Source organism: Oncorhynchus tshawytscha, unplaced genomic scaffold (assembly GCF_018296145.1).
Source record: "Oncorhynchus tshawytscha isolate Ot180627B unplaced genomic scaffold, Otsh_v2.0 Un_contig_2380_pilon_pilon, whole genome shotgun sequence".
NCBI classification, from domain to species: Eukaryota; Metazoa; Chordata; class Actinopteri; order Salmoniformes; family Salmonidae; genus Oncorhynchus; species Oncorhynchus tshawytscha.
Window position 1 is genome coordinate 40,540 of NW_024609626.1, and position 20,813 is coordinate 61,352.

At 42.3% G+C, this 20,813-nt stretch overlaps 1 protein-coding gene across 1 annotated transcript; it reads right to left on the bottom strand.

Moving 5' to 3' along the window:
• Positions 1-8,579: 8,579 nt before the first annotated feature.
• LOC112239606 (zinc finger protein 239-like) lies at positions 8,580-18,709 on the bottom strand. Its single transcript, XM_042316438.1, has 3 exons — positions 18,509-18,709; positions 11,673-11,711; positions 8,580-9,466 (listed from the first exon to the last, which is right to left on the bottom strand). Exons 1-3 carry the CDS (start codon positions 18,645-18,647, stop codon positions 8,742-8,744), a joined length of 903 nt encoding a protein of 300 aa, XP_042172372.1. The 5' UTR covers positions 18,648-18,709; the 3' UTR covers positions 8,580-8,741.
• Between the last annotated feature and the right edge of the window lie 2,104 nt (positions 18,710-20,813).

Genomic DNA, 20,813 nt, shown 5'->3' on the forward strand with positions numbered 1-20,813 from the left:
GTTCAGGAATGTGTCAAGACCGTCAGAACACACCTACAATTAAACCTGTTGACTCATCAATAGAGCTATATGTTTCACATTATGTTGTATCTATATCTTATGTCATGCCTTATTGGAATGGTTTTATTGATAATATCTGTTGGAAAAAAGTTTGAATGTTGCCACACACAAACCAATTTATTAACAAAATTAAGGAAGTTTATTTTAAAATTATTCATAAATATTATCCTGCCAACCACTATATGAAGTAAAGAGAAAAACATAAATTCAAATTGTACCTTTTGTAATGACCACCCAGAAACAGTGTTGTATCTTTTGTGGCATTGGGGCGGCAGGGTAGCCTAGTGGTTAGAGCGATGGACTAGTAACCGGAAGGTTGTGAGTTCAAACCCCCGAGCTGACAACAAATCTGTCGTTCTTCCCCTGAACAGGCAGTTAACCCACTTCCCAGGCCATCATACTACTTGAGTAAAAGTCTAAAAGCATTTGGTTTAAAATGTACTTAAGTATCAAAAGTAAAATTATAAACCATTTCAAATTCCTTATATTACGCAAACCAGACGGCACCATTATTTTAAATGTTTTTCTTTATGGATAGACAAGGGCACACTCAGAAATAACTTTCAAATGAAGCATTTGTGTTTAGTGAGCCCGCCAGATTAGAGGCAGTAGGAATGAGGAGGGATGTTCTCTTGACAAGTGTGTGAATTGGACCATTTTCCTGTCAAAATGTATGGAGTAAAAAGTACATCATTTTCTTTAGGAATGAAGTGAAGTAGTATTTTGACCAAATTTCAAAATTCACAAATGTAAATGTACAAACAAAACACCACATTTTATTACCTTACAAAAAATAAATGTAACTATATTTTAAGACATATTTTAAGACAATGAAATACTTTCCCAACAAAAATACAGTTATAACTGTGTGCATGTTCCTTTAAAGGTCCTTGTGTAATGTGATATTGCCCCGCCCGCCCCTATCCCCCCTAGCCTAAATGTCCTTCATATACACTTATAGAAACCAAGAACTTTTCATATTAATTTGTTGTTAATAAAACATAAAAATAAAGTTTGTATGCTAGCTCGGTAGCTAGCTCAAGTTGGCTAATGTCAGCCACACCTCATGCCCTTCACAGACCGCGTGGCCAAATATTTGTATTATTTACCCAAGATAGACCGAACAAGGAGGTGGGCAGAGCCCAGCAGGAGCTAGCGAGATCCTATTGGCGCGTTCTGGTATTATTTGCATATGTCCGTTAGGGAACGCCTACTGTGTGAAGTGCGCGTGTGCAACAACTCAATACGTCCTCGCACTCCTTTTTTATTTATTTATTTATTTCACCTTTATTTAACCAGGTAGGCAAGTTGAGAACAAGTTCTCATTTACAATTGCGACCTGGCCAAGATAAAGCAAAGCAGTTCGACAGATACAACGACACAGAGTTACACATGGAGTAAAACAAACATACAGTCAATAATACAGTATAAACAAGTCTATATACAATGTGAGCAAATGAGGTGAGAAGGGAGGTAAAGGCAAAAAAGGCCATGGTGGCAAAGTAAATACAATATAGCAAGTAAAACACTGGAATGGTAGTTTTGCAATGGAAGAATGTGCAAAGTAGAAATAAAAATAATGGGGTGCAAAGGAGCAAAATAAATAAATAAATTAAATACAGTTGGGAAAGAGGTAGTTGTTTGGGCTAAATTATAGGTGGGCCATGTACAGGTGCAGTAATCTGTGAGCTGCTCTGACAGTTGGTGCTTAAAGCTAGTGAGGGAGATAAGTGTTTCCAGTTTCAGAGATTTTTGAAGTTCGTTCCAGTCATTGGCAGCAGAGAACTGGAAGGAGAGGCAGCCAAAGAAAGAATTGGTTTTGGGGGTGACTAGAGAGATATACCTGCTGGAGCGTGTGCTACAGGTGGGAGATGCTATGGTGACCAGCGAGCTGAGATAAGGGGGGACTTTACCTAGCAGGGTCTTGTAGATGACATGGAGCCAGTGGGTTTGGCGACGAGTATGAAGCGAGGGCCAGCCAACGAGAGCATACAGGTTGCAATGGTGGGTAGTATATGGGGCTTTGGTGACAAAACGGATTGCACTGTGATAGACTGCATCCAATTTGTTGAGTAGGGTATTGGAGGCTATTTTGTAAATGACATCGCCAAAGTCGAGGATTGGTAGGATGGTCAGTTTTACAAGGGTATGTTTGGCAGCATGAATGAAGGATGCTTTGTTGCGAAATAGGAAGCCAATTCTAGATTTAACTTTGGATTGGAGATGTTTGATATGGGTCTGGAAGGAGAGTTTACAGTCTAACCAGACACCTAAGTATTTGTAGTTGTCCACGTATTCTAAGTCAGAGCCGTCCAGAGTAGTGATGTTGGACAGGCGGGTAGGTGCAGGTAGCGATCGGTTGAAGAGCATGCATTTAGTTTTACTTGTATTTAAGAGCAATTGGAGGCCACGGAAGGAGAGTTGTATGGCATTGAAGCTTGCCTGGAGGGTTGTTAACACAGTGTCCAAAGAAGGGCCAGAAGTATACAGAAATGGTGTCGTCTGCGTAGAGGTGGATCAGAGACTCACCAGCAGCAAGAACGACCTCTAAGATATATACATTGATATATACAGAGAAGAGAGTCGGTCCAAGAATTGAACCCTGTGGCACCCCCATAGAGACTGCCAGAGGTCTGGACAGCAGACCCTCTGATTTGACACACTGAACTCTATCAGAGAAGTAGTTGGTGAACCAGGCGAGGCAATCATTTGAGAAACCAAGGCTGTCGAGTCTGCCGATGAGGACGTGGTGATTGACAGAGTCGAAAGCCTTGGCCAGATCAATGAATACGGCTGCACAGTAATGTTTCTTATCGATGGCGGTTAAGATATCGTTTAGGACCTTGAGCGTGGCTGAGGTGCACCCATGACCAGCTCTGAAACCAGATTGCATAGCAGAGAAGGTATGGTGAGATTCGAAATGGTCGGTAATCTGTTTGTTGACTTGGCTTTCGAAGACCTCAGAAAGGCATGGTAGGATAGATATAGGTCTGTAGCAGTTTGGGTCAAGAGTGTCCCCCTTTGAAGAGGGGGATGACCGCAGCTGCTTTCCAATCTTTGGGAATCTCAGACGACACGAAAGAGAGGTTGAACAGGCTAGTATTAGGGGTGGCAACAATTTCGGCATATAATTTTAGAAAGAAAGGGTCCAGATTGTCTAGCCCGGCTGATTTGTAGGGGTCCAGATTTTGCAGCTCTTTCAGAACATCAGCTGAATGGATTTGGGAGAAGGAGAAATGGGGAAGGCTTGGGCGAGTTGCTGTTGGGGGTGCAGTGCTGTTGACCCGGGGTAGGAGTAGCCAGGTGGAAAGCATGGCCAGCCGTAGAAAAATGCTTATTGAAATTCTCAATTATGGTGGATTTATCAGTGGTGACAGTGTTTCCTATCTTCAGTGCAATGGGCAGCTGGGAGGAGGTGTTCTTATTCTCCATGGACTTTACAGTGTCCCAGAACTTTTTGAGTTAGTGTTGCAGGAAGCAAATTTCTGCTTGAAAAAGCTATTCTTGGCTTTTCTAACTGCCTGTGTATAATGGTTTCTAGCTTCCCTGAACAGCTGCATATCACGGGGGCTGTTCGATGCTAATGCAGAACGCCATAGGATGTTTTTGTGTTGGTTAAGGCCAGTCAGGTCTGGGGAGAACCAAGGGCTATATCTGTTCCTGGTTCTAAATTTCTTGAATGGGGCATGTTTATTTAAGATGGTTAGGAAGGCAGTTTAAAAAAATATCCAGGCATCCTCTACTGACGGGATGAGATCAATATCCTTCCAGGATACCCCGGCCAGGTCGATTAGAAAGGCCTGCTCGCTGAAGTGTTTCAGGGAGCATTTTACAGTGATGAGTGGAGGTCGTTTGACCGCTGACCCATTACGGATGCAGGCAATGAGGCAGTGATCGCTGAGATCTTGGTTGAAGACAGCAGAGGTGTATTTAGAGGGCAAGTTGTTAGGATGATATCTATGAGGGTGCCCGTGTTTAAGGCTTTGGGGAGGTACCTGGTAGGTTCATTGATAATTTGTGTGAGATTGAGGGCATCTAGTTTAGATTGTAGGATGGCTGAGGTGTTAAGCATGTTCCAGTTTAGGTCGCCTAGCAGCACGAGCTCTGAAGATAGATGGGGGGGCAATCAGTTCACATATGGTGTCCAGAGCACAGCTGGGGGCAGAGGGTGGTCTATAGCAGGTGGCAACGGTGAGAGACTTGTTTTTAGAGAAGTTCAAATTGTTTGGGTACAGACCTGGATAGTAAGACAGAACTCTGCAGGCTATCTTTGCAGTAGATTGCAACACCGACCCCTTTGGCAGTTCTAAGTTGTCTGAAAATGTTGTAGTTTGGAATTCAAATTTCAGAATTTTTGGTGGTCTTCCTAAACCAGGATTCAGACACAGCTAGAACATCCGGGTTGGCAGAGTGTGCTAAAGCAGTGAATAGAACAAACTTAGGGAGGAGGCTTCTAATGTTAACATGCATGACACCAAGGCTATTACGGTTACAGAAGTCGTCAAAAGAGAGCGCCTGGGGAATAGGAGTGGAGCTAGGCACTGCAGGGCCTGGATTCACCTCTACATCGCCAGAGGAACATAGGAGGAGTAGAATAAGGGTGCTAAGAATTGGTCGTCTAGAACAGAGAGTAAAAGGAGGTTTCTGGGGGCGATAAAATAGCATCAAGGTATAATGTACAGACAAAGGTATGGTAGGATGTGAATACAGTGGAGGTAAACCTAGGTATTGAGTGATGAAGAGAGAGATATTGTCTCTAGAAACATCATTGAAACCAGGAGATGTCATTGCATGTGTGGGTGGTGGAACTAATAGGTTGGATAAGGTATAGTGAGCAGGACTAGAGGCTCTACAGTGAAATAAGCCAATAAACACTAACCAGAACAGCAATGGACAAGGCATATTGACATTAAGGAGAGGCATGCTTAGTCGAGTGATCAAAAGGGTCCGGTGAGTGGAGAGGTTGGTTGGGGGTCACGGCGATTTAGACAGCTAGCCAGGCCATCCGTAGCAACCTAGCATAGGATGGAGGTCTGTTGTTAGCCACCTCTTGCGTTCCGTCAGTAGATTAGTGGGGTTCCGTGTGGTAGAGGGGATTAATCCAAATCACACAACAACAACAAAAATAAAAACAATAGATATAGTTATAGAGGCTCAAGAAGAAAACAATAATAATACAAATAAATACATAAATTGTCCGATTGTCTATTCAGATAGCAGCCGGTAAGACAGCTAACGGTTAGCAGGCCGCAGATGGGCGTTCAGGTAACGTCGCGATGGAGGAGCCAGCCGGATAACTCCTTCGGGTAGATAACGTCGGCAGTCCAGTTATGAAGGCCCGGTGGGGCTCCGCGTAGGCAGTAAAACGGGTCCGGATAGGTGACTGCAGCCCAGGAGGGATTGATGGAGCTGGTCAGCTCCGGAATAATTGATGTTTGCTCCGGAATCGACGAAGGCCGATAGTCACACGGATAGCAGCTAGCTAGATGTGAGATCCGGGTATGAATGTCCAGAGAGCGGTTGAAATCCAGGGTCATGGAGAGAAAAATTGGTCCGGTATGTTCCGTTCCGAGCCGCGCTGCGCAGTACAAAACTGCTGATAGATTTTCGAGCTAAAGGATAGCTGATGACCACAAACCGTGGTTAGCTGAATACTAACGATTTGCCAGTAAAGAAGCGAACTAGCTTCTGAACTAGCTTCTGAACTAGCTTCTGGATTAGCTTCTGGATTAGCTTCTGGATTAGCTTCTGAACCAGCTTCTGGATTAGCTTCTGGATTAACTTCTGGATTAGCTTCTGAACTAGCTTCTGGATTAGCTTCTGAATTAGCTTCTGAACTAGCTTCTGAACTAGCTTCTGGATTAGCTTCTGAACTAGCTTCTGGATTAGCTTCTGAACTAGCTTCTGGATTAGCTTCTGAACTAGCTTCTGGATTAGCTTCTGAACTAGCTTCTGGATTAGCTTCTGGCTAGCTTCTTGGAGGATTACAGATTTGAGGTAAATAATACTTTTTTTTATAAATATAAATTGGTGAGGCGGGTTGCAGGAGAGTGTTTTGAAGATGAGTTGATGGAAAATAAAAACAAATGTATGGGAAAAAAGTTGTAAATATATATATATACGGGACACGACAAGACGAGGACAAAAGACGTCTGAACTGCTATGCCATCCTTCTAAACAACGCAATGTCTTTGAAACTTTGGCAAAAGGGTAAAGTCTACAACGTAGTCCACTCTGTTTGTTACAGATTCTAGTTATGGAAACAGAAAACTGTATTGAGATCAAACGTTTCATCGATGAGAAATTAGCAGAATGTCGGCCAAAATCAATCTCGCCATCTTGTACCCCTGGGCTTCCTCTCATCACCATATTTGGTAATGGGGGTGTAATAAAGGCCATCCTTCTCCTCTACCTAGGAAGTTTGGCTGCTCAGCCTACCTAAATTATCCCTCACTCATTCCCAACCAATCAGAGCGCTTCGAAATGTGCTTCTGGAAACTGCCTCTGAACTGTCTTGTTCAACAACAGACTTTTACCTTGCCAACTCGGGATTCGATCCAGCAACCCCTTATCCACATCAACGGGACAGTAGTGGAGAAGGTGGAAAGTTTTAAGTTCCTCGGCGTACACATCACGGACAAACTGAAATGGTCCACCCACACAGACAGCGTGGTGAAGAAGGCGCAATAGCGCCGCTTCAACCTCAGGAGGCTGAAGAAATTCAGCTTGTCACCAAAAGCACTCACAAACTTCTACAGATGCACAATCGAGAGCATCCTGTCGGGCTGTATCACCGCCTGGTATGGCAACTGCTCCGCCCACAACCGTAAGGCTCTCCAGAGGGTAGTGAGGTCTGCACAACGCATCACCGGGGGCAAACTACCTGCCCTCCAGGACACCTACACCACCCGATGTCACAGGAAGGCCATAAAAATCATCAAGGACAACAACCACCCGAGCCACTGCCTGTTCACCCCGCCCTTCATCCAGAAGGCGAGGTCAGTACAGGTGCATCAAAGCTGGGACCGAGAGACTGAAAAACAGCTTCGATCAATCCACGTGATCGAAGCAGTCTTGAAGCGTGGAATCAGATTGGTCGGACCAGCGTCGAACAGACCTGTGCGCGGGAGCTTCCTGTTTTAGTTTCTGTCTTTAGGCTGGAAGCAACTAAATGGAGTCGTGGTAGAGCCGGGGGTGGTGTTTCCCACTCCACCAGGCTGGAAACGTGGAATTGATCTGTTTGATCCATTTGTTTGTTTTCATTTTTTCAACATAAATGCACTGGATTCGTTAAGGTCGGTCGTTGGGTTAATTTGTTTTACAATATGTTCAAATCAAGATGTATTTTTTTATAGCACATTTCAGACATGGTCGAATAAAAACAATGAAAATAAAACTGAAATATTTACTACACAACAAACATAAGATGATTAAAAAAGCAAAAATAGTGCAACACAATTTTCTTTTTTGTTAATCAAATAAATAGTACTCTTTCATTTCAGAACCTGGATTTTCCCCCTGATGAGGCTAATATTCATATCATGCTGAAATCAATAGAACACGGGGACAAACGTTTAGGGTTCTACATTGTGACATCATTAGAATACTCCTACTACAATGTTACAACATTCTACATTGTAACATCATTAGAATACTCCTACTACAATGTTAAAGCATTCTACATTGTGACATCATTAGAATACTCCCACTACAATGTTAAAACATTCTACATTGTGACATCATTAGAATTCTCCCACTACAATGTTAAAACATTCTACATTGTGACATCATTAGAATTCTCCCACTACAATGTTAAAACATTCTACATTGTGACATCATTAAAATACTCCAAATCAAATCAAATCAAATTTTATTTGTCACATACACATGGTTAGCAGATGTTAATGCAGTGTATCTTTTGAAATGCTTGTGCTTCTAGTTCCGACAATGCAGTAATGTCTGAGCAAGTAATCTAATAAAATTCCAAAAAAAACTACTGTCATACACAGTGTAATGGGGATAAAGAATATGTACATAAGGATATATGAATGAGTGATGGTACAGAGCAGCATAGGCAAGATACAGTAGATGATATCGAGTACAGTATATACATATGAGATAAGTATGTAAACCAAGTGGCATAGTTAAAGTGGCTAGTGATACATGTATTACATAAGGATGCAGTCGATGATATAGAGTACAGTATCAACGTATGCATATGAGATGAACAATGTAGGGTAAGTAACATTATATAAGGTAGCATTGTTTAAAGTGGCTAGCGATACATTTACATCATTTCCCATCAATTCCCATGATTAAAGTGGCTGGAGTAGAGTCAGTGTCATTGACAGTGTGTTGGCAGTAGCCACTCAATGTTAGTGGTGGCTGTTTAACAGTCTGATGGCCTTGAGATAGAAGCTGTTTTTCAGTCTCTCGGTCCCAGCTTTGATGCACCTGTACTGACCTCGCCTTCTAGATGGCAGCGGGGTGAACAGGCAGTGGCTCGGGTGGTTGCTCCCACTACAATGTTAAAAGCATTCAACTCCTTCATGTATGATGTTTAATCAGATATTTTATCAGAGTATCTTTTGTCATGTTGTTTTCGGCTATGAGACTTCTCTCCTGTGTGTCTTGTCTGGTGTGATTATAAAAGTCCTGACAAAACAAAACTCTTTCCACAGTCACAACAATGGTGATATTTCCTCCCCTGTGTGTTTTCTCTGGTGCTTAGTCAGCTGACTAGATTCAGTAAAACTCTTCCCACATTGATCACAGCTATAAGGCTTCTCTCCTGTGTGTGTTCTCTGGTGTACAATCAGGCTGCTTGAGTGACTAAAATTCTTGTCACATTGATCACAGCTATAAGGTTTCTCTCCTGTGTGTATTCTCTGGTGTGATTTTAAATATCCTGATATAACAAAACTCTTCCCACAGTCTGAGCAGTTGTAAGGTTTCTCTCCTGTGTGTTTTCTCTGGTGTATAGTCAGCTGGCTCAATGTAGTAAAACTCTTCCCACAATGATTACAGCTATAAGGTTTCTCTCCAGTGTGAATTCTCTGGTGTGCTTTTAGTGAATCTGATCTTGAGTAACTCTTCCCACAGTCTGAGCAGTGAAAAGATTTCTCTCCTGTGTGTTTTCTCTGGTGTATAGTCAGCTTGCTAGATGTAGTAAAACTCTTCCCACATTGATCACAGGTATAAGATTTGTCTCCAGTGTGTATTCTCTGGTGTGCTTTCAGTGAATCTGATCTTGAGTAACTCTTCCCACAGACAGAGCAGTGGTTAGATTTATCCCCTGTGGGTGTCTGCTGGTGTTTCTTGAGATGTTCTGATGTGGAGAGACTCTGCTCTGCATCATGTTGTTGTTGAGGCTCCCCAGAGGATCCACGATAGTCAAGTCTCTCTCCTGTGTGAACAACAAAGTCAGGCAGATGGTTAAAGGAGACAAAAGCAGAAATCCACTGTTTATTTCAGCTAAAAGCCCACGATGATGTGCAATAATTTGTCCTGAATGTTTAAATGCTTTGATAAACGTATTTGACAATTGTCTTAGACAGTCAAGTGAGCAACAAAAGTCATATTCTGTATTATTTCTTTCCTATTGGTAGTAAAGTGGATGATTGTAAGCTAGAAACTCTAAGCAGACTGTGTCACCAATACAGGCCCCTCCAATACAGGCCCCTCCAATACAGGCCCCTTCAATACCGGCCCCTCCAATACCGGCCCCTCCAATACAGGCCCCTCCAATACCGGCCCCTCCAATACAGGCCCCTTCCATACCGGCCCCTCCAATACAGGCCCCTCCAATACAGGCCCCCCAATACCAGGCCCCTCCAATACAGGCCCCTCCAATACAGGCCCCTCTCAATACAGGCCCCTCCAATACAGGCCCCTCCAATACCGGCCCCTCCAATACCGGCCCCTCCAATACAGGCCCCTCCAATACAGGCCCCTCCAATACAGGCCCCTCCAATACAGGCCCCTCCAATACAGGCCCCTTCAATACCGGCCCCTCCAATACAGGCCCCTCCAATACAGGCCCCTCCAATACAGGCCCCTCCAATACAGGCCCCTCCAATACAGGCCCCTCCAATATCTCTGTCTGTGATTGCAAAAATTGCAGCATTAAGATCTGTGTTGCTATTCACGAACTCACCACCGTGGGAGAAAACTCAGGGGAGTTCTATAATAGCCTCCATTTACAGGTTGCTTATGAGTGTATTTCACACTACTTTTTTAAATTCCAAATGTAAGGCTCATTTGAATGTCCCGCTTAATATGTTTGTGTCATCGTCGCAAAACAACTGCTTTAATACTTTAAAAAAAAAAAATAATTCAGACTTCAACCAATAAAATGCTCTTTGGCTAGCTTTGCTACCAGCCTTTGTCAATGGGCGTTAGCATTCAAGCTAACAACCGCTGCATCCAAAATACATATTGTGCAACTAACACAACTTCGAAAAAAGGCACATCTGAGCTGATCTTTTTGTTGCAGGTCAATGGAATAACATGAGAAAATCGAATAAACTCCCACACTGCTCTTTATTAAGGTTTTAGGCCTCAAGGCCTTCGTCAGAGCTTCTACATCATACACTGATTGGAGGAAACATGAGGAAGTAATGACTCAGAGCTTCTACATCATACACTGATTGGAGGAAACATGAGGAAGTAATGACTCAGAGCTTCTACATGGTATCATACACTGTGATTGGAGGAAACATGAGGAAGTAATGACTCAGAGCTTCTACATGGTATCATACACTGTGATTGGAGGAAAACATGAAGTAATGACTCAGAGCTTCTACATGGTATCATACACTGTGATTGGAGGAAACATGAGGAAGTAATGACTCAGAGCTTCTACATGGTATCATACACTGTGATTGGAGGAAACATGAGGAAGTAATGCAGCTTTATTTAATTACATTTTTTTACCCCCTTTTTCTCCCCAATTTCGATCTTGTCTCATCGCTGCAACTCCTCGGGAAGTCGAAGGTCGAGTCATGCGTCCTCGAAAACATGACCCGACAAACTGCGCTCCTTAACACCCGCACGCTTAACCAGCCGTGTCGGAGGAAACACTGTTCCCTTTACGACTGAGCTCGGCCCGAAGGCGCCCGGCCCACCACAAGGAGTCACTAGAGAGCGACGAGCCAAGTAAAGCCCCCCCCCCCGGCCAAATCCTCCCCTAACCCGGACGACGCTGGACCAATTGTGCGCCACCCTATGGGACTTCCAATCACGGACGGTTGTGAAACAGCCCGGAATCGAACCCGGGTCTGTAGTGAAGCCTCTAGCAGCACCATAGAGGGCACAGCGGCCTAATGCAGCTTTAAAAAGGTGAAACACCTAGAATCCCATTCAGGACAAAAAGGGGATCAAACATTTTGCTGTGGTTTTCACACTTTCTCTACATTAATCCTTGGGAAACATATTTAGAAAAGGAATATTTTCACCAAATTGCATGAGAGCATATTTCTGTCCTGCCCTTTGAACCAGGACATGTTTTTATATTAATAAAAATAAAATAGTCATTCAGAGCTGTATATCATCAATAACATGAATTGACCCCCAAGTCCAAACAAAAAGCTCAGAGTACAAAGATAAAATACCTGAAGTATTACTTGTTCCTCCTCGACCATCTCCTTGTCCTGGTAGACAAATGACAGAAAAATAGGTTAAAACATGAAGTAATTCATGTCCCATAGCTTGTTATTGTCTGTTGACTGCGGTACTAAAATGCCCTGTTCACACTTAACCTGCGTCCAGTCCAACAATGGAAATGCAGACAAGAAAACTAGCTAGATTTAGCCAACATTTAGCTTAGTAATTACCAACTGGATAGATGTCAAATATATGAATCTAGCTAGCCAGCTAGTTGAACATGCAAATAAACTACCTCAATCTATAACCCAGTAGCGAGCTATCTAGCTATCATTTAATAATGTCTAGCTATCTAGCTATCATTTAATAATGTCTAGCCATCTAACTATCATTTAATAATGTCTAGCTATCTAACTATCATTTAATAATGTCTAGCTATCTAACTATCATTTAATAATGTCTAGCTATCTAACTATCATTTAATCATGTCTAGCTATCTAACTATAATTTAATCATGTCTAGCTATCTAACTATAATTTAATCATGTCTAGCTATCTAACTATAATTTAATAATGTCTAGCCAGCCAGCCATCTTAGCATGTGTCCCAATCAAAACCAAACATTAACAGCAGAACACAACTGGGCTGCTCAACTAGCTGTCTTAACGTTGCTTCATCCCGCAACGAGACATCTGTAAACAACGGCAAGCTATAACGGTACCTGTACGCAACTGTCTAACTAGCTCTATAGCTAATATGAAAATGACTTTTTGATACAGTGGAGACAATACCGTATTTATCTGTAGGTATCTTGGCATTTTAACTGAAGACTCTTACTGATGGGTTATGATGATTCACAGCAGACTGAAACACTATCTGTAGACTTCAGACTGCTTTATCCACAGTAGACAGAGCTGTTGATACCAGCAGCTGTACTGAGGACAACCAGTTCAGACTGCTTTATCCACAGTAGACAGAGCTGTTGATACCAGCAGCTGTACTGAGGACAACCAGTTCAGACTGCTTTATCCACAGTAGACAGAGCTGTTGATACCAGCAGCTGTACTGAGGACAACCAGTTCAGACTGCTTTATCCACAGTAGACAGAGCTGTTGACACCAGCAGCGGTACTCAGCTTCAACCAGTTCAGACTGCTTTATCCACAGTAGACAGAGCTGTTGACACCAGCAGCGGTACTCAGCTTCAACCAGTTCAGACTGCTTTATCCACAGTAGACAGAGCGGTGTTGATACCAGCAGCTGTACTGAGGACAACACTGGTATTGAAAGATGTAACAACACTTTGCATGTAAATCCAATGGATCTTTGAAATCTCCACGGTTACAGAGAGGGGGATGTGCCATTTGACAGAGAAGCCTTGAGTCACAGAATGGGCTCTCTTTCTCGTGAATGTCCCAGCCCCTCATCATCTCCACCAATCACAGAATGGACTATCTTTCTAGTGAATGTCCTAGCCCCCTCATCATCTCCACCAATCACAGAATGGACTCTCTTTCTAGTGAATGTCCCAGCCCCCTCATCATCTCCACCAGTCACAGAATGGACTCTCTTTCTCGTGAATGTCCCAGCCCCCATCTCATCATCTCCACCAATCACAGAATGGACTCTCTTTCTCGTGAATGTCCCAGCCCCCTCATCATCTCCACCAGTCACAGAATGGACTCTCTTTCTAGTGAATGTCCCAGCCCCCTCATCATCTCCACCAATCACAGAATGGACTCTCTTTCTCGTGAATGTCCCAGCCCCCTCATCATCTCCACCAATCACAGAATGGACTCTCTTTCTCGTGAATGTCCCAGCCCCCTCATCATCTCCACCAATCACAGAATGGACTCTCTTTCTCGTGAATGTCCCAGCCCCCTCATCATCTCCACCAATCACAGAATGGACTCTCTTTCTCGTGAATGTCCCAGCCCCCTCATCATCTCCACCAATCATGGCTATGCTACATTCTGTATTTTCTCCATGTCTAAACAGCTTTGTGAAATCACATTTTATTTATATTTCCAGATCACATAAGAGTTTGTTATTAAAGCACATGAAAGTTCACATGTTCAAGGAGGAATTTCTGACAAAAAAAAAAGAGACATTTTGATTAAAAAATGTAGTTTTTTTTATGTTCAAATGCCTCTCCTGTGAAGTAGTAGCGTGCGACAAACACCCAGCTTTCTGTAACGGATCACATGACCGACCAGCTCGATTCTGTCTTGTGTAGAGACATTAGAAAAGGTGTTTTTAACATTGGATAAAAGTAGAGACTCGGAGCTATATATATCATTACACTACAGTTGAGGAACGTAATTCTGCTTTTAAAGTTGATAGACTTGTAACTTTTGAGAAAAACGTCCCTTGAATGTTTTGTTCCACCTACTGGACCGCTCTTCTTTGTCTACAAATATCTATACAAGGTCCCACAGTTGACAGTGCATGTCAGAGCAAAAAACCAAGCCATGAGGTCGAAGGAATTGTCCGTAGAGCTCCGAGACAGGATTGTGTCAACGTACAGATCTGGGGGAAGGATACGAACAAATTTCTGCAGCTTTGAAGTTCCCCAAGAACACAGTGGCCATCATTCTTAAATGGAAGAAGTTTGGAACCACCAAGACTCTTCCTAGAGCTCGCCGCCCGGCCAAACTGACCAATCAGGGGAGAAGAGCCTTGGGCACCTAAAGACTCTCAGACCATGAGAAACAAGATTCTCTGGCTTGATGAAACCAAGATTGAACTCATCGGCCTGAATGCCAAGCGTCACATCTGGAGGAAACCTGGAACCATCCCTACGGTGAAGCATGGTGGTGGCAGCATCGTGCTGTGGGGATGTTTTTCAGCTGCAGGGACTGGGAGACTAGTCAGTATCGAGGGAAAGATTAACCGAGCAAAGTACAGAGAGATCTTTGATGAAAACCTGCTCCAGGGCGCTCAGGACCTCCGACTGGGACGAAGGTTTACCTTCCAACAGGACAAGACCCTAAGCACACAGCCAAGATAACGCAGGAGTGACTTCGGGACAAGCCCCTGAATGCCCTTGAGTGGCCCAGCCAGAGCCCAGACTTGAACCCGATCGAGCATCTCTGGAGAGACCTGGAAAGAGCTGCGCAGCAACACTCCCCATCCAACCTGACAGAGGTTGAGAGAATCTGCTGAGAAGAATATGAGGAACTACCCAAATACATGTTGGCCAAGTTGTAGCGTCATACCCAAGAAAACTCGATGCTGCAATCGCTGCCAAAGGTGATTCAACAAAGTACTGAGTAAAGGGTCTGAATACTTATGATAATGTGCTAGTTTTTTTCTTCTTTAAGAAACTGTTTTGCTTTGTCATTGTGGGGTATTGTGTGTCGGTGAGGAAAAAGAAACATTGAATCCATTTTTAGAATAAATGTGGAAAAATAAAAAAGTCAAGGGTTATACAGTTTATATAGTGTTTCCTCTGGGGGAAAGTTAGCTAGTTGGTGGGGGTGTTTAAGGGGAGTTCCGGGGTCCCCCCCCCACCAAAAAAAGAAATATGTATAAGTCCTCAAAAGCTTGGTTCTGTTGATGTTTTTTTAAGGAAAAAACTCAAACAAACTATCTAAAATATAATTTCCACCCCCTAGAAAAGAGCTCAATAACGTATTGGTTATATTATTATAGTATACAGGATGCAATTTAATATTTTTTTATTGTATTTTACCTTTATTTAACTAGGCAAGTCAGTTAAGAACAAATTCTTATTTTCAATGACGGCCTAAGAACAGTGGGTTAACTGCCTGTTCAGAGGCAGAACAACAGATTTGTACCTTGTCAGCTCGGGGATTTGAACTTGCAACCTTCCAGTTACTAGTCCAACGCTCTAACAACTAGGCTACCCTGCCACCTGAACTTTATCTGTATTGGTAATATGATTATAGTATACAGGATGCAATTTAATAATGTATTGGGGAAATGATTATAGTATACAGGATGCAATTTAAGGTTGAGAACTGCAGCTTTCCAAAGAAACACAACAGAAACCTTCTTTCTGAGGTAAAGTCGGTTTTATATTCACACATTCAGACATTCAACAGACATTGGCCAAAAGCCATTTAAAATGGTAAAAATCAATAACCAATTAATTGATTGTCACAGAAACATCAAACTAGGTATGATTTATTCTATAAATGTCTAGCATACTTTTACAAACTTTGTTTTGAATCAAAATTCCAGTTTGGGATTTGATTGAAATACATAAAATCTATAAAATGCTTCATTTCAATTCAAAGATTCATGCTACTGAAAAATAAAATAAGTGATTAATAACTAGTTTGTTTTAGTTTATCCAACACATTGGTTTCATTCACAGCATTTAAACACAAAATGTTTTTACCTCCTCCTTTACCTCCTCCTCCTCCTCTCTGAACAGAGCCAGAACTGCTCCCTGGTCTTTGGTCTTCTCCACCTGGCCTCTCCCTCTCCTCCTCCTCCCTCTCCACCTGGCCTCTCCCTCTCCTCCTCCTCCTTGATGTTGAATGGTCCCAGATCCATTGGGTCATCGAGGTCCTGGTAGAGTTGGCTCAGAAATAAACACATAACGCTGTCGACCAGTTCAGACTAAATATGCACCAACATGTTTAACCCTTCGCCTAATTAAAGGAGAGGGGACTCACCTTGTGGTGTATTATAAAGCCAAGGCTTCAGTCTTATCAATGTTAAGCCACTTTGGGTTGGCTGTGGTGCTCACTTGGCCTTCCTCCTCTCCTTTTATCTACTCCTCTGTTCCACTCTCCTCTGTTCCACTCTCCTCTGTTCCACTCTCCTCTCTTCCACTCTCCTCTCTTCCACTCTCCTCTCTTCCACTCTCCTCTCTGTCCTTCGTGCATCCCTACCTCACTCCCGGGATTCTGCCTCTTCTCTGTCTAGTAAAGTAAGCCATACACTTGTTATAAAAACGATAGCTTAAGCTTTTAAAAGAGTTAACTAAAGAAAGTTTAATTTAATTCAGGCTGATTTGAGGTTAGCTAGCTAAGTTGAGGTTACCTGACACTCTTGTCCAAGCTCCCCCATTTCTCTTTTGCTGCTGTGGCTGGAAAAATGCAATAAACTCATCTGACAAAATAAATAATAAATAAATAAATGGAAGACAGATAGCTACATGTATCTTGCTAGCACTTGATACAGTTCCAAACCAACTAGCTAGCTAACTTGCTAGACTAGTAACGTTAGTTAACCCTGTGTCTATCATTGACATACTGGTGGATATTAGCTAGTTAAAAGTTACCATTTTCATAGTTCTGAATTGTGGTTATAGCTAGCTGATGTAGTTAACTAGTTGGCTAGCTGATGTAGTTAACTAGTTGGCTAGCTGATGTAGTTAACTAGTTGATGTAGTTAACTAGTTGGCTAGCTGATGTAGTTAACTAGTTGGCTAGCTGATGTACCTTTATTGGCGCTCTGAGGTTGATTCAAGTGAATTGTGTTTCGCGCCGCAGAGCTTCTGTACTACGAACTGGTCACTGGTGAGTTTCTTGACTCTTGAGGCCGCAGCTCACAGAGCTAAATAACCTTCAGAACTGTGTTGAACCCAACAAAGATGATCTATTTACCAAGAAAAAAAGGCGAACGTGAATTTACAGAACTTAATTGAAACTATGTTTGTTAGAAAACGGATGTTTCTTTTTGGTGTGGCGGCAATGATTCTGACGTGGCGCAGAGACACACTGAAATGAACGCAGAGTAAACACTGACTGTATATTATTTGCGACTGTTCGACTAACAGTCTGTCGACCAAACAATCGACTGAATGGAGTCAGCCCTTATAGCATCATACGTCATTATGACGTCATAATAGCCATTGGTTCTTGAAGAATAGAACTTAGAAATGCCTCAAACAATCGACTGAATGGAGTCAGCCCTTATAGCATCATACGTCATTATGACATCATAATAGCCATTGGTTCTTGAAGAATAGAACTTATGAAATGCCTCAAATGTTTCAACTGTATTTCCCCCATCAGAAACCAAAACATAAGCTTGTATAACTCCACTGTTGGTAAATTAACACTGTATAGCCTCAATCTGGTTAAAACTATCATTTTGACATCATTTATGGCCAGTCCTTGTATTCATAGTGTAGTGAATTCAAGGGGGAGGCCCTGAGCTGAACTCAGACCTGGGTCCAGCGACTGTCAAGCCAACCCCTTATAACTGTTACGCCAAGATGTGTGAACTTCTTGACAAGGTTGCTACAATAACTTTCTCTATGAATTTGAGAGAGGGGTCCATTCGTTTACCAAACCAAGTCTCAGGGCTGACATTTTGTTGCTGTTTAAATCCGAGGTTGTCCCTTTAAAAAAGCCACAATCAAATCAACCAACCAATCTGCAGTTGAAACAATAAAGCGTCATTCCGCCACTTATAAACGTTTATGATGTAATGTTTATGATGTAACAATGATGCGATGATGTAATTACACATTCCACCACTGTTTAGGTAATAAGATGATGGATGGGACTGGAGAAATGTAACTACTCTCAAATTCATAGACAGATCTATGGATGAAAGGACTGACCATCCATGATATCAACATTATAGGTTCAACCATGTTGAGGCGATACAGTGTTGATTTACATTGTGATTTACATTGTTTCTATACATTGGAGTAAAAAAATAAGCTTATTTTGGGTTCTGATGGGGTACAACAGTTGAACTAAGCTCATGAGGAATGTGTTATATTCTTCAAGAATCAATGGCTATAAATAAACAATTTAAAAGTCCAAACATGGATGTAGAAACTACAGATTTCCCCTTTAACACCACACATCAGTTCAACTGCAGAGTTTGTGCCTCTGATTCTAAGACAGTACTTACTAGTGTTAATCAGGGAACGGTTTCTCAAAACCATCTTACTCCTAAGTTCATCGTTAGAACCATTGGATGACATAAGATGCGTTTGGGAAACCGGGCCCAGATATCCAGTTTCCTCCTCCTTTTTGGATGTGACAGACATCTCCCCCTCCTCCTCCTCCACTCCAAAAACCGCATCCTCCTCTCTCTCTTCTTCTTCTTTCACGGTAACAGCCTCCTCTTCCTCCTCCTCTTTCACCAGAGCTTCTTTCTCCGTCCAGCAGACCTCCTCTTCTTTGTCAGGAGGAGAGTAGCTTAGTGAACTCATGGTCGGGGATGTTAGCTAGCTATGCTAATGCTAACTTAACCAGCCAGCTAGCTGACCAAGAACAACAACACCATAAATACTAAATTTAATCGGATAACTAACTAGACGACAGAAGTGGTTTTAAAACACAGTGGCTAATATACACTAAAGCGTCTAAAGAGCTTTATTGGTTCGTCTATTTTGTCTATCAAGCTACCGAGGTGTCTGACTAACTGTTGCTGCTGTTGAAAGAAGCGTTCCGTCCACTAGATTATACGTCACACCAGCAGCATCGCCTTAAATTCCCAGACCGCCATCTGCTGACTGGAGTGGGAAAAGTAGTAACTTAGTTCTAGTCACGATCTGGTTACCTACTTACTATTAAGTACAAACAGTTATGTTTTTGCGTTATTACATATTTATTATCTTCTAAACTACCCACAATGTACGATGTTGCAATGTCAAATTGATATACTCTGTGCTATGCAGGTCTTATACTAGCTGGGTGGTTAACGTCAGCAACACATCATGCTCTTCTCGGACTGTGTGGCCAAAGATTTTTATAACTAACCCAGATAGACCAGAACCTGTCGTTTCCAATGGGAGCAAATTAATCATAGTGGACAGAACAAGCAAGGAGGTGGGCAGAGCCCAGCAGGAGCTAGCGAGATCCTATTGGCGCGTTTCATTAGGGAACGTCCTCGCACTCCTTCTAAACAACGCCATTAAAAAAAACTTTTGCAAAAGCGTAAAGTCTACAAAACGTAGTCCACTCTGTTTGATACAGATTCTAGTTATGGAATCAGAAAACTGTATTGAGATCAAACATTTGATCAATGAGAAAATCAGCAGAACCCATCCGGCTACTTCTTCTCCCATTGGGCTTCCTCTCATCACCATATTTGGTAGTGAGTGAAAAAGCCAACCGGATGTTTCACATTTATTCCTCAGGTGAAACATCTGCCTCATTGTTCTATCTGTAGTGGTTGTGTTATTAGGTGGTGGGCCGAAGCCGAAAAGAGTGAACTTAATGGGTCCCAGTCGAGGGAGGACCTGATTTTTTTGTATATGACAGTAAAACATTGTTATGATGACTATAACATTTGTTGTCACCTTCAATTCTTGCACATTTTCTCATAAAAAGTACATTTCAACACTCTGTCTTTTCAAGCAAATTTGACCAACTCCCAGCTCCTAAACTTGGAACCAATCAGAGGTCCCGTACATACCCCCGGTGATGTAGGCAGCCACTATGGCCTTGCGAAAGTATTCGGCCCCCTTGAACTTTGCGACCTTTTGCCACATTTCAGGCTTCAAACATAAAGATATAAAACTGTATTTTTTTGTGAAGAATCAACAACAAGTGGGACACAATCATGAAGTGGAACTATATTTATTGGATATTTCAAACTTTTTTAACAAATCAAAAACTGAAAAATTGGGCGTGCAAAATTATTCAGCCCCCTTAAGTTAATACTTTTTAATTTTTTTTATATCTTTATGTTTGAAGCCTGAAATGTGGCAAAAGGTCGCAAAGTTCAAGGGGGCCGAATACTTTCGCAAGGCACTGTATGTGTATATATTTCTATGATCTATGTATGTGCTGTTTACCGTTACCTAGTTTCTATAGTTGCTCTCCTGTCTGACTGTGTGTGTGTGTGTCTCTTTAATGCTCACAATCTATGTGTATGTCGTGTTTGATGTGTATTTCTCCCTTCTGGAAACTTGATCTATAGAGTTGACTGTCGATCGGACATTAGGTCTCACCCGTACAACTATAAGCTATTACCCAGGGGTCGTAAACCCCTAGTTAACCTCCCATTTCATGTTGTGTCCTAGGACTTTTAAAGTACACCAATATCTTGTATCTCAGTCTGCTATATTAGGCTTCCCTCTCCTCCTTTTTGGACTTTATTTCAGTACTGTCTGTTGAATCGGATCGATGGTTAATTCACCCTGAGTTTAATTAACCATTCAAGGTATCTTGTACGCATAGAATTACCTTCCTATCTCACCAAGCCT

Excerpts from the sequence above, each read along its gene's own strand:
- LOC112239606 (XM_042316438.1), bottom strand. The coding sequence starts at position 18,647 with ATGTCTGTCACATCCAAAAAGGAGGAGGAAACTGGATATCTGGGCCCG. Across the intron at positions 11,712-18,508 it reads CCGTTCCCTGATTAACACTA|GACAAGGAGATGGTCGAGGA; the intron begins GTAAGTACTGTC and ends TTTGTCTACCAG. Across the intron at positions 9,467-11,672 it reads AGGAACAAGTAATACTTCAG|GAGAGAGACTTGACTATCGT; the intron begins GTATTTTATCTT and ends TTGTTCACACAG.